This window comes from Alosa sapidissima, chromosome 23 (genome assembly GCF_018492685.1).
Source record: "Alosa sapidissima isolate fAloSap1 chromosome 23, fAloSap1.pri, whole genome shotgun sequence".
Classification (NCBI taxonomy): Eukaryota; Metazoa; Chordata; class Actinopteri; order Clupeiformes; family Clupeidae; genus Alosa; species Alosa sapidissima.
In genome coordinates, this window is record NC_055979.1 from 961803 (window position 1) to 975398 (window position 13596).

At 42.7% G+C, this 13596-nt stretch overlaps 1 protein-coding gene across 5 annotated transcripts in view; it reads left to right on the forward strand.

Moving 5' to 3' along the window:
* The window catches only part of pla2r1 (phospholipase A2 receptor 1), a 48382-nt gene that overhangs the window by 16311 nt on the left and 18475 nt on the right, over positions 1-13596 (forward strand). For 3 of the 5 annotated variants that reach the window (XR_006026715.1, XM_042080113.1, XM_042080116.1), the window contains 15 exons: positions 333-468; positions 611-646; positions 1545-1705; positions 3834-3895; positions 4372-4475; positions 4666-4802; positions 5422-5539; positions 5922-6061; positions 6643-6790; positions 7326-7561; positions 7888-8062; positions 8588-8725; positions 9440-9562; positions 11946-12122; positions 12540-12581. Coding sequence is in view for 4 of the 5 variants with exons in the window: in XM_042080113.1 (XP_041936047.1) it covers positions 333-468; positions 611-646; positions 1545-1705; positions 3834-3895; positions 4372-4475; positions 4666-4802; positions 5422-5539; positions 5922-6061; positions 6643-6790; positions 7326-7561; positions 7888-8062; positions 8588-8725; positions 9440-9562; positions 11946-12122; positions 12540-12581 (1933 nt within the window). In the remaining variant the exon portion in view is untranslated. Of the gene's footprint in view, positions 1-332; positions 469-610; positions 647-1544; positions 1706-3833; positions 3896-4371; positions 4476-4665; positions 4803-5421; positions 5540-5921; positions 6062-6642; positions 6791-7325; positions 7562-7887; positions 8063-8587; positions 8726-9439; positions 9563-11945; positions 12123-12539; positions 12582-13596 lie in introns of those variants that run through there. The other 2 variants (XM_042080114.1, XM_042080115.1) reach the window with 2 other exon arrangements.

The window sequence follows — 13596 nt, forward strand, 5'->3', positions numbered from 1 at the left end:
ACTAAGCTACCGTTGTGATGGCGAACCATAGGCAAAATCACTAAGCTACCGTTGTGATGGCGAACCATAGGCAAAATCACTAACCTACCGTTGTGATGGAGAACCATAGCCAAAATCACTAAGCTACCGTTGTGATGGAGAACCATACAGTAGCCAAAATCATCTACCACTTGCTGCTGGTCAGTGTGTGCAACAGCAAGGCAAATGACACATCACTTTTGTTGCTTAATAAGCATGCATGTGTGTGCTGTTTTGTCCCTGTTTCTAGTGTTTCCATATTATACAGACTGGCTGTGTGTGCTCTGTTGTTGAGCCTGTGTGTGGTGTGACAGGTGGTGACGTCCTTCATAGAGGACAAGAATGGGGAAGATGAGAACCATGAGTGTGCACTTTACAGCGACCTCACCAACCACCTCACCCCTCAGTCCTGCAGCGCCAAACATGAGTGGATCTGCAAAGTACCCCGAGGTGTGTGTGTGTGTGTGTCCGTGTGTGCATGTGTTTATGTATGCTTTATCCATGAAATCACATCCAGTGCATTTGTGTTTGTGTGGACATTAATCATCGCCATATATAAATAAATTAAATGTCTTTAAATGTGTTTACACAGGTACAGAGCTGAGTAAGCCGTATTGGTATAACAGCCGTAAGTATAGCCTGGTATCCTATGGATCTGTCTTTATCTTTTAAGGCAAACTGACCAGCAGCCAAACTGAGACAATGGATCACCTGCTTCTGGTGCTGAGGGACTTAGATGTATGGATTTGCTTGCACACATAACAGTTTCAGTTTTGTTCAGTGGTCCATCCATTCATTCATTTGACCCAGAAAGCCTTACAGTATATTGTATGTGCATTTCTCATAACTTGTGTTTTACATCTTTCAATCAATTCCAACCTATTCTAACTTCATGACCGCATGTGGTAATGGTCCTCAGTCTGTCAGCATTTGCCTGTACACTGGCTGCTTACTGACCACTGTCATCACACAATCCAGTAACTAGTAGCGCCATCTGTTGGAGAGGGCCACTCAAGACAGTAGCAGCATCTATCTGAGACAGGAAAAGCCTTTATCTTAAGACTATGGGATTCTGTGATTCTAACTCTGACATTGGTTTTCTTCTGTCCTTTCGGTGTGTGTGCTCAAAAAGCTCTGGTGTTCATACACAGTCCCAGCTCTGTAAGCAATCATAGCGGTTCAGCCAGGCCAGAAACACTTCCAGATAATCAATGCATTGTTTTAGGAGCATGGAAGACAAGAGTATAATTGTGTTGGCTGTTGGGCTGAAAGTCTTGCACCAAAATAGTCTTCACGCCTTCAAGTCTTCACCACAGACATCAACTCCATTTTAATGAGTTATTCATCTGTTGCACATATCTAAAACCATCTATGGTCATGCATGGCTTTGGAACACATAGGTTAGCACCTGTTTTAAGGAACGTTGTATAAGACCCAGCCCAAAGATATCATTGCAGTGAGGTGCTGTGCTGTGATGGTGATGACATAGCCTTGTGTGTGTGATGTGTGTACTGTCCATCATGCAGAGCAGGAACCCTGGGTGTTCTACCGTGGGGCGGAGTACTTTGTGGCCCGACAGCTCTTCCCCTGGGAGTCCGTGGCCTTCGCATGCAAGATGATGGGAGCTGACCTGGTCTCCATCCACTCCAAAGAGGAGCTGAACTTCATCATGGAGCGTATACACAAGGTGCCTCAACACACACACACACACACACACACACACACACTGTGTGAGCTGACATTTCAAAAGTGTTTGTGTTTTATGAGGATTGCTGTCATGACATGACCTTTGCAGTTGCTATGAGCATCATTTTCTAACAGTTAAACTATTCAGATGAGAATGCAATATGTGAGAGTACACACTCACACATATTGCATGCTTACAAAGTACATCTATGCTGCACACGCAGTTACACTACTGTGTGTGTGTGTGTGTGTGTGTGCGTGTGCGTGTGTGCGTGCGTGAAGCTGTGAGGTTTTAAAAGAAAGGTTTTAAAATTCTATCTTTTTCTTGTTTTTTTTTTTCTATGCACCTGAAAGTCATTTGTCCCCAGGGCCATTGAACTGTTCAATGCCTCACTTAAGGGAAGAGGAGAGATAGACTTCTCTGCATAGTCTGTCTGCCTCTTCACCCCCTCCATGTTTGGATACTGTCTGTTCACTAGTCACTTTTACCACTGTCTTTATGCCTCACTGTTTGCGTGCTATATTAGCACATTAGTACATATGCATAACCCCCCCCCCCTCCATGCCACAGCCGAACTGTGGCCACACTTATACATATTTTCTTTAAATAGTTAAATATATAGATATATAGACTTTACTTTACTTTATTTCTGCATTGTTGCACTGTTGGACTTACTTATTTGCACCATGACCACTATCACCATTGCACTACCACCATGACACTCATTCACACAGAGCACCTTAGAGCACCTTACCATACCTTACCATACCTTACCATACCTTACTATGCACAGAGAATCACAGGCTCAATCCCTGCCTCAGTCATTGCAAGCGCCTCTGATGGATTAATCACCACTATGTGGATACTGTTTTTAGAATTGATTTAGATTAAAGGAGAATTCCGGTGTGATATTGACCTAAAGTGTATTGAAACATGATACCGAGTGTGAACGTATGTCTCATAGCCCATCTCGACTTGTCCCCTGCACTCCAAAATCTGGCGCTAGTTAGCCGATGCTACCAACAACTTTTTCAGTAGTGGTGCTTCGGCATCGGGCTAGCCATGCAAATAAATCACTGTTTTACACCCATTTACAAGGCTCAATGTATCTCCACACTTCATTGGTAGACTTCCTAGGGCCCTGACATTTAAAACGAGACATTGAGAACTTTGAAAAAGCACTGGTAGTTTACTTACAAGACGATTTATACAGACAGTATCTTCACGAAGTTTAACGTTTGCAGCCATCTTGAATTTAGTCACGATAAGTCGAGCAACGAGTAAGAATGAACAGGTATGATAAGGGATCAGATTCCAAAAATAATTCAGTGGAAATGCATGGATTCCAGTTTCTTCCAGTAGCAGCAACTGGAATCCATGCATTTCCACTGAATTATTTTTGGAATCTGATCCCTTATCATAGCTGTTCATTCTTACTGGTTGCTCGACTTATCATGACTAAATTCAAGATGGCTGCAAACGCTAAACTTCGTGAAGATACTGTCTGTATAAATCGTCTTGTAAGTAAACTACCAGTGCTTTTTCAAAGTTCTCAATGTCTCGTTTTAAATGTCAGGGCCCTCGGAAGTCTACCAATGAAGTGTGGAGATACATTGAGCCTCGTAAATGGGTGTAAAACAGTGATTTATTTGCATGGCTAGCCCGATGCCGAAGCACTACTATTGAAAAAGATGTTGGTAGCATCGGCTAACTAGCGCCAGATTTTGGAGTGCAGGGGACAAGCCGAGATGGGCTATGAGACATACGTTCACACTCGGTATCATGTTTCGATACACTTTAGGTCAATATCACACCGGAATTCTCCTTTAAGTGTTAGTTAGTATAATTTGTATTTTAGTATATTTAGCATATTCTTTATCTTCTACTGTCCTTATTGCTTAGTTGTGTTTTTATATTATATACTTTAATTACTCTTTCTGCTGTTAAAGAATGTGTTTGTGTTGTCTGTATGCTGCTGAGACCTTGAATTTCCCCTGGGGATCAATAAAGTATCTATCTATCTATCTATCTATCTATCTATCTATCTATCTATCTATCTATCTATCTATCTATCTATCTATCTATCTATCTATCTATCTATCTATCTATCTGTATGTCTGTGTCTTAGCATCCACATGGTCCCACTAAGTGGTGGATTGGCCTTGCAATGGAAAGTGGTCAAGACATTGAGTAAGTTACCTATCATTTCCATAATAATGATAAATTACTATATGGCACGTTTCACAATCCTAGAAAGAGAAGAGAAGGGAAAAATACATTATCTTGCATTCAGTTCCATACATAAATCAGAAGGAGCACACTGTAAAGTGTTGGCTTTTGAAAAGTGTACATATCAAAGTACTAATGCTTAAGTGATGACGAATGTTTTCAGTGCTGCCCAAGGGAAGAGATTCAACTTTTTTGTAAACATAGCTGACATTCTGTTTGTGTTGTGTCTGTTGTGTGTGTCTTAAATTAGTTTGATGTAGTCGAACAGCTTATGGGTATGTGCTTGGAAGGCTAGGAATGTCCACTTGTGTTGGAAAACAGTGCTCTCAAGTGAGATGCATCTGGAAATGGGTCTGTCTAAGTCAAGGAATAACAGACATTCCAGTATTTGAAACACACATTGTTCTGGTTTAGTCTGATTCTGTGTTGATGTGCAGGTGGACAGACGGCTCATTTTATGACTACTCGAACTGGGAAGCAGTCAACAGCAGCAGCCAAAGTGCCAGCAGGAAGCGATGTGCTTACATGTCCTCAGAAACAGGTGACACAGATCTTGAAAGCTCACACACACAAACAGTGTGCTAGATTATACCCACACACCTGCGCACACACTCTGGCATGCATATCTTATACATCGATCATACATCAATCAATCAGGAAGAAATTAATGTGCACTCTCACAAACACTCACACTTCTCACATGTCCTGTGTGTGTGTGGGGGGTCCTGCAGGAGGCTGGTTTGCTCACCCCTGCTCTGAGCTCCATGGTTACGTATGTAAACGCAAGACAGCCTCTGTGATGGAGATTCCCAGAGAGCCCCACTACATTGGCGCGTGCCCCAGCAATTGGTTCTACTTTGGACACAAGGTGAGGCCGCACAAGTCTTCAGACTCACAGAACTGAAAAGTCCTGTCAAAAAGATACTGTAGGACATCACCTTCCACAAAAGAACATGTCCTATACAGACCCATGAAGTTGTTTTCTTTTTTCTTCTTTTTTTTTGGTAATGAACTTGACAGTTAGATTACTAATGCTTGTATCAAACATAAAGATATTATAAATACTCTGTAATACTCCATATATTTATAAATACAAAGATAAAAGAATCATGAGTGAGTCTGTTTTTAGCATTAAAGCTATAAAAGCTGATCAGGTTCTTGCTTTTTTCTTATATCTTGTCAACAGTACAGCTCTGACATCAAAGCAATTAGAGATCATCTGGTTTAAATTCCAGCTACCCTTACACAATGATGTATCGTGAGAAAACAGAAGGAGAACATGTTTTGAATGCTTGTGGTTGAGAGGTTGCTCTTGTGTTGATGATTTCATGTGTGGTGTACTTCTGTGTGCCGCAACCTGGCTGTTTGTTTGGCATTTGTGTGTGTTTTTCTGAGTTATATTGCTGTGTGTGTGTGTGTGTGAGAATGTTTGGTATGTCCTCTCTTTCTCTCATCATGTATTTATGCGCCTGCGCGTGTGATCTCAGTGCCTTCTGTTGCACCTGCCGAGTCGGCCTGAGGAGGGGAAGAGCTGGAGGGACGCCCAGTCCATCTGCTCCAGCTTCCAGGGCTCTCTGGTGGCCATCGAGGATGAGATCGAACAAGGTGGGTCACTTGCCCAGCACGCAGCCATCAGCCATGTACTCATTCCAAGTGTGGTGACACATTCATAATGAATATTTTTACTTTGCATGACAAACTACATGATACGATACAAAAATGCAATTTCTTATTAAGAATCTTACACACGTACACCCCCCCCCCCCCCACACACACACACACACACACATAATTTCATCATCCCCCTCTCAAACACCCTATTACCCCCCCCCCCAATATACCTGACATGTATGCTATCCCTAGTGAATTTTTAGTGGCAGCGATTAGTTGTGTGGCAGCTTAGAGGAGATGAACTGAAAATGTGTATTTGTGCGTGGGGTGTTTGAACGTGTGTTTTCTCTTGATGTTTAATGTTGATTGACTACAGCATACATCACTATGTTGCTGGACGGCAACTCGGCAGGCGTGTGGATTGGCCTTCGAGATGAGGACACCATGAACTGGGCCTCTGGGAAACCGGTGACCTTCACCAACTGGTCCCCAATAGAACCCAAGAGCTCTCTCACTGTAAGCATCACACACAAACACCGGTTCCTTTATTTCAGAGAGGTTCCTTATATGCATCCACCAGTGTGCAACAAAATGAGCTACAGTATTTGTGTCTCATTTGGGATCCTGTTTTTGTGTTTGGGAGTATTGTTCTCATGCGGCTGCGGTTTTATTTTTGTGTGCGCGCCGCGGTTTGTATGCGGTCACAGTTTTATTTCTGTGTGTGTGTGTGTGTGTGTGTGTGTGTGCGTGCGTGTGTGAATAGTCTGCATTGTGGACTTTGTGGTGCTAAAAGAATCCAAAGCCAAGGTCAAGTAGTGACAATTATATAGGAGGCAGAGAAATAAACATTATTTGGAAGATATTGTAAAAACCCATAATAGATTGTTGAACTGCTTAAATTTGGACTATTAAGACAATTTGATTCCTGAAGAAAGGTTACTTGTAATGTGAAATCAGATAAAGAACTGAATATAAATTGTCTGTGTGTGTGCGTGTGTGTGTGTGTGTGCATGTGTGTGTGTGTGTGTGTGTGTGTGTGTGTGTGTGTGTGTGTGTGTGTGTGTGTGTGCATGTGTGTGTGTGTCCATCCCATGCAGCAGGAGGAGTGGTTGAATGGTCCTCTTGCTGGAGATGTACCCCTTTGCACGCTGCTCTCCAACAACCACAACTTCCACTTCACAGGGAAATGGTACGACGAGAAGTGCACCGAGAGCGGCTACGGCTTTGTGTGTCAGAAAGCACAAGGTCAGATGTCCCTGTGTCTGTCTGTTTGAATTGAAAGCACAAGGTCCGATGTCCCTGTGTCTGTCTGTCTGAATTGAAAGCACAAGGTCAGATGTCCCTGTGTCTGTCTGTCTGTCTGAATTGAAAGCACAAGGTCAGATGTCCCTGTGTCTGTCTGTCTGTCTGTCTGTTTGTCTGAAGTATACTGAGATGTGTGTTTATCTGTCTGACTTGGGATTTTGTTTTTTTTCTTTTTTCATGCTGTTGCCTCTGCAGATGCCTTTGCTCCTCAGATCTCATGGGGATGTACTGTATATATTTTGAAATATGGAATAGGCATGTGAATACTTCTTCTGTATTTCTCTTTTATGTAAGGCTGAAGACGTAGCCAAGATTTAAAAATGTGCATGTGTTTACCTAATTCTTTGATTTGAAAGTGGTAGCTAGAGAAGCTGAAGGGGTACTGAAGCTCTCTCTCCCTCCCTCGCTTTCTCCTTCTGTTGCTCCCTCTCTCTCCCTCCCTCGCTTTCTCCTTCTGTTGCTCCCTCTCTCTCAGACCCAAAGAAGCCCCCCACTCACTCCTACCTGCCCGGCTCGCTGGAGATCTCGGAGTACAAGAACCGCAGCTACCGGCTGGTGCGCAGCAACCTGAGCTGGTACGGGGCACTGAGCGCGTGCGTGGAGCAGGAGGCCGAGCTGGTCAGCATCACGGACCCCTTCCACCAGGCCTACCTCACCGTGCTCGTCAACAAGCTGGGCTTCCCCCACTGGATTGGGCTCTACAGTCAAGATGTATGGGGCGTGTGTGTGTGTGTGTGTGTGTGTGCGCGCGCGCTCTATAAGAAAAAAGTGTGTGTGTGTCTGTTTGTGGGTGTGGGTGCGTGACCTCATCTATTATCCGGTTCAGAAAAGCTTTTCTGTGTGTGTGAGTGAGAGAGGGAGAGAGGGTGTGTGTGAGGAAGAAAAACAGAGTGAGTGTGAGTCAGGATACTGTAGTGTATGTATACATGGATAAATGGATTTGGACGTTTTCTGACTCATTTTAACATCTCCTTTTAACAATGGCAAGCTATATTTCAATCTCCTAACATGAAAATGTTTACTTGTCGCGCACACAGGATGGCATAAACTACCAGTGGTCAGACGGCAGTGACACCCTGTACACGCACTGGGAAGCGGCCGACGACGATGACGATGTGGGAGACTGCGTCTACATGGACATCACAGGAGGCTGGAGACGGGCAGATTGCGAGAAGGGCCTCAGGGGGGCGCTGTGTCATGTCCCGCCACCCAGTAAGTCTCCAGACGTCCCTCTGTCTGTCCAGAGCATCTCTAGCTCTGCCATGTGGACTTGAGTATGTTGATAGAACTTTTATCTGCTCTAGAATTTGTGTGGTAGTACTGGTTCTGCATATTGCCGAAATGGCCTTGAACTGATGGCCTGGTGATTTGTCATTTACTTTCAACATTATAGGATACTCTTGCTCTTTTAAGTGTATTTTGTGTCATCATGTGGTAGTTGGAAGGTGTAGTTTTCAAAATTAAATATAGTAGACAGATGCAAAAGCATGAATTCCTGGAGCACACAATTGAGGTCCATCTAAATATTTTTCCCATGCCTCTTGAATACCATCCTCAAAGCATCTTTTGAACCAGATGGAGGTAAAGCATTTACAGGTGGACACGTGTTTGTGTGCGTGTGCGTGTGCGTGTGCGTGTGCGTGCGTGGTTTGTGTGTGTATGCATGTGGTGTATCTGTGTAATGTGCCAAGTGAGCAGGTGTATGAGTGTGTGTGTTCTGTGTTGTGTGTCCCTCTGGTGCAGAAAGTAATGCCTTCTCCCATGGCGTGGCCTGCTCCTCTAGCTGGCTGAAGTTCAGGGGCAGCTGCTACAACTTTGAGCCTGTGCTTCAGAGACTGGGCCTGGAGGAGGCCAGAGAGCACTGCCGACAGAAAGGTACACTTTTATTTCTCTCTCTCTCTCTCTCTCTCTCTCACACTCACACTCACACTCACACTCACACACACACACACACACACACACACACACACAATAAATAAACAAGGTTGACATTCATTTGATGTGGACCCACATGCATACCCAAACACACCACATTCTAGTGCACAACACTTCCTTCTATATGTAACGGATGCCAGCTAGCTTAGCTGTGCTTGTGGAACGTTGGTAAACCTCACTCCCCGATGCCTCAAGAGTGCTGCTGGCATGCGAGGGCTATTTGTTCAATTGTTAGCTCGCTCACCTCCCGATCCGAGGTGCTGCTGTTCGAGTCCGGGCGTGTGCAGGGCTGAATCACGCAGGTTCAACACAACGCAGGTTACACATACACACACAGCAGGACTCTCTTTTTGATGTTTTTGATGCAAGGCTCTCTTTTTAACACAAACACACACACATGTACAGTAAGATGCACTCAGGTAATCCCTACAGAAGGAAAAGTGCAATGGATAAATTCTCATGTACAGTATTATGGTACCAGTTCTGTTTCTGTAGTTGGGGCACCCTCTGCTGGAAAATAAAGCACCTGTTGTAGGATTTGACAATCAATGCATACCTAACCTACCAATTAATAGAATTCAATTATTCATATGTAGTGATGTATTTTAAAACTTTTAAAATTCATTGGTTATTTTTGGTTGGTTGTTTTGTAAGGGAATTCCTCGGACATGCTGACCATTAGGAGTGAGGAGGAGAGTCACTTCATACTGGAGCAGCTTGGATCCTATGGACTCCCACATCAGACGGTGTGGCTGGGCATTCTTTTCGACACTGACAGTAAGAACACACACACAATCATTACAACTCAGTTCAAAAAGCAACTTTGCAAACACAGATAAGGTACAACAACAAACAACAAACAAAACACAGCAGCAAATATACACAACACAAGTGCACACACAGATATGTCTCAGACTAAGACTTAGCAGGGGGTATTCCATACTGTATGCACTTGTGGCCAAGCCGAAGTGTACCAGGCTCATTTCTGTTTTGATTACAACTTTAAAGATGTTTTTGTTTGTGTTTATATTTATATTAGCAGACACTTTTGTCAAACAAAGTACTACTATTTTAAACCAAGGAGCAAACGAAGCACACCAGAAAGGTAGCTCTCCCCTATCCTCAGTATTGCCAGAGAAACTCCATGCAGAGTTTTGTTTTTGTTTTTAGGTAATCACGGAATGGGCAGCTAGTGGCCGTGCTGAGATGATGGCTGAATGTGACAAAAATTTAAATTGCATACGATCACTGACTACCCTTTAAATTAAGTTTGAATATCCGTCCACTGTAGTGAACACCATGCATGAAATGGTTAACTGTGTCACAAGCCTCTCCCAAGCTGGCCCAAAAGCATTTAGCAGTGAGTGTGTGATAAATGCAAAGCAGATGTATGAGCTCTGAAGTCATATGATTAAGTTTGACCTTCACACACAAATCTTATATCACCAACTCCTGCCTCTCATTAAAGGGGATTTTTTTGTCTTTGGTTTTCTATCATGCAGTTTGTCAAGTGACCTACAATTCCATTCCAGGTCATGTTTACATGGACACTTCTATTCCAATTAGAAATGGAATAACGGCTCAATCGGAATAAATTCTCAAGGAAAAGTAGGCAACAGCGGCTATTCCGATCAACGATTCTAAAGCGCTTGAGAGCACTTGATCGGAATAGAACGTAGCACATGTGAACAGACGGCACTTATTTTTCAATTAGAATAGTTTAATCGGAAGGACAAAAAAACTGTCCATGTAAACGTGGCTACTGTTATGCGGATCGTGTTTATGTGATATATCATAAACTCATTGTCTGTACAATGGTTGGCAAAGGATATGAGAAACAGCACAAAACATAGATAAGAGCTATAAGGAAGTCAGACAGTTCTGTAGGAGGGGCCAGGAAGAGATGAAAGAACAGATAAAACATAGCTTTCAATTGGCTTCATGATATTTGCCTGTGTGTCTCCTGGTAGTTATTGCTATATTATATGTGAACCTTATGGCTTCAGATTTAAAGTTAATTTAGTGTGTGATTTCCTAGAGGTCAAATAGAAGTCTCCCCAGCCCCTCACATTAGTGGTCTAGTATTCATTCTAAAACAGATAGTTCCGATCCTTAATTGTGATTGGCTGAATCGCGTTTGATGCCGTTGTAAAACCCAATGCAACTCTTCACGTGAACCGTATTTCATTCTACATTACTGTGCCACCAGAAATTGATACAGAAGTTAGAGTTGTTGTATCTTGGCCTTGCTTGACAACCATTCTGATTCTGAAATATCCTATATTGCTTGGCGGAAGAATGATTATCTATTAATAAATCATTAAATTACTTGTTGCTGTTTTTATATTTTTAAATCTTCCAAGGTATACAATGTCCTCCAGAATTATTGGCGCCCCTGGTAAATTTGACTAAAAACAGGTATAAAAAATAATCTTTTGGTGATTTATTGTAATCTCACAATGAAAGCAATGAGGGAAAATCCAACATTGAAGAGAAGCAAATGTATTCTGAGAAACAAAGATTAGGCACTCCACTTCTCCACATCTTAAATTAAACACCAAGCTAGTAAATGAATCCAAGATTATTTGCTAAAGAGATCCCCCTTCCTCTCTCAGTAGATTTCCATGTAAGTGTCAAGGTGGCACTGGTACTTTTTCTTTCCCTTTTTCTCCGAGTAACTGAGCTTGTCATCCCAGTCGTTGTTGCCCTCACTTGAGCTCATCAGTCCTATTTAGGTTGAGCCTAGTTGGCTGTATTGTAAATAGAAAAGCCATTTGGTTGGCTGATAAATACAAGGTATCTATGGACATTTTGCATCATGGCAATGCTAAGGAACAACTTAAGAGTATGTCAGAGTATCTTGTATTGATTACAGTTTTATACAGCGTATGTCTCAGGCTCTCAAATTAAAGTTGCACAATTATTTTTCAGTAACTTACTAACTGTAGATAATGACACAGAGAAAGCAAGTTGTCCAGCCAAAATGTGTATTATTACTGGGTTTATTAGCCTGAGTACTGTATATAAGTGTGTGGGTGTGTGTGTGCGTGAGCAAAGTCCTGAATATTATTCTTATTTTTTTCTTTTGCATGGCTCTTCTTTTGAGGTTGCAAAATCTATTTAACTACATGTATCGAAACCCTTCCCTCCCCCAACCCAGCTGACACTCTGACCTGGCTGGACGGGTCACCTCTGGAATACTCCAGTTGGCACTTCCGAGCACCGGACACCAGTGTCCTGAGGCCAGACACATGCGTGTCTTTGCGCGTGTCTGATGGTGTGTGGAACCTAGCCTCTTGCACAGACCAGCTGGGCTTCGTCTGCAAGACCAAAACAGGTGGGCATGTGTGACCTCGCAGTTCACCTACAGACCTTTGTCCTCAGAATGTAATAGAGGCTCATTCTCTGAAATATGTGTGTGTGTGTGTGTGTGTGTGTGTGTGTGTGTGTGTGTTTTGTGTAATGTCTTAATAAATAAGCTCACTGTGACAGTGACATAAGCGTAGCAAAGCTGGAACAAACAAGGAGCTGATTGTCAGCATTGGTCAATCCTGCCTGTAGTTGTTCAAAAGGGCTAACGGCCGCTCTCATGCTGGTATAATTATGTACCTGGAACATAACCCTGACATAAGAAGTCAGACAGAGCAAAGCACAGCACATTCCTGTGTGTTTTGTAAGTGTTAAGAATATCTTAATATCTTAACTCCTCTCTTTACCCCCCCCCCCCCCCCCCCCCCATCTTTATTCCTTCAAGTGGCCGACAGAGGTGCTGAGGTGGAAGTCCAGCCCCTGAATGGTGAGTTCTGTCCAATATGGTCCACGTGAATGATTCCACTGGTCAAGCTGCCACCATTGGGTCTTTAGGGCTCAAACAATACACAGTTGTGCCTCTGACAAAGTGGCCTGACAAATGTGGTGGCAACAACAACAAGCAGAAACAAGCTTTAGGAAATTCCACACACAGAGAGAGAGAGAGAGAATGGGGGCAATAAATGTTTATTTCTTATATAGAGGCTTGAAAAACAACAGCACCTGGTGACTGGAAATTTAATGCCAGCAACATGTTTCAAAAACAGTTGGGATGGGGACATGTTTACCACTGTGCTGCTTCACCTCTTCATTTAACAACATTCTGTAAATGTTAAGGAACTGAGGAGGCCAGTTGCTAGAGTTTTGAGAATGAATGAAATGAAATGTCCCATTCCTGCACAATATGGAGTATTCTTAATCATGTTTTTCATTCCATGATGCACCTAATTTGACAGGTCTGGACTGCAGACAGGCCATTTTGGCACCTGGACTCTGGACATTTGTTTATTTTTATTAGGCTATTGATTGAATTGACACTGTTGTTTATTATTGCTATGCTCCTTAATCTAGTCTTATCAACTTTTTAAATAGTATACTGTTAAATTTAACTATTGTACTGTTATTTGTATGTCGCTTGGACAAAAGTGTCTTCCAAATCCCATAACCATATCCAAAAACTGTTTAAATATGTGCCAAATTCATTTTGCCATTGTTTTCCAGAAATATTCAAGGTCTTCCCTGAAAAATGCATTGCTTGAATGGCACTATATGTTGCTCAAAACCTGTATACATCATTCAGATGTGCAAGATGCCTATGCTGTAGGCACTAATTCACCTCTACACCATCATAGATACTTGGTTTTGAACTTGAGCATTATAACAAGTTGGATAGTTGGATAGGCCCTCTCCTCTTTAGCTCAGAGGAATCCATGATTTCCAAAAAGATTGGCAAATGTTGATTGATCTCACCACAGGACCTTTTTCCACTTACCCTCACTTCA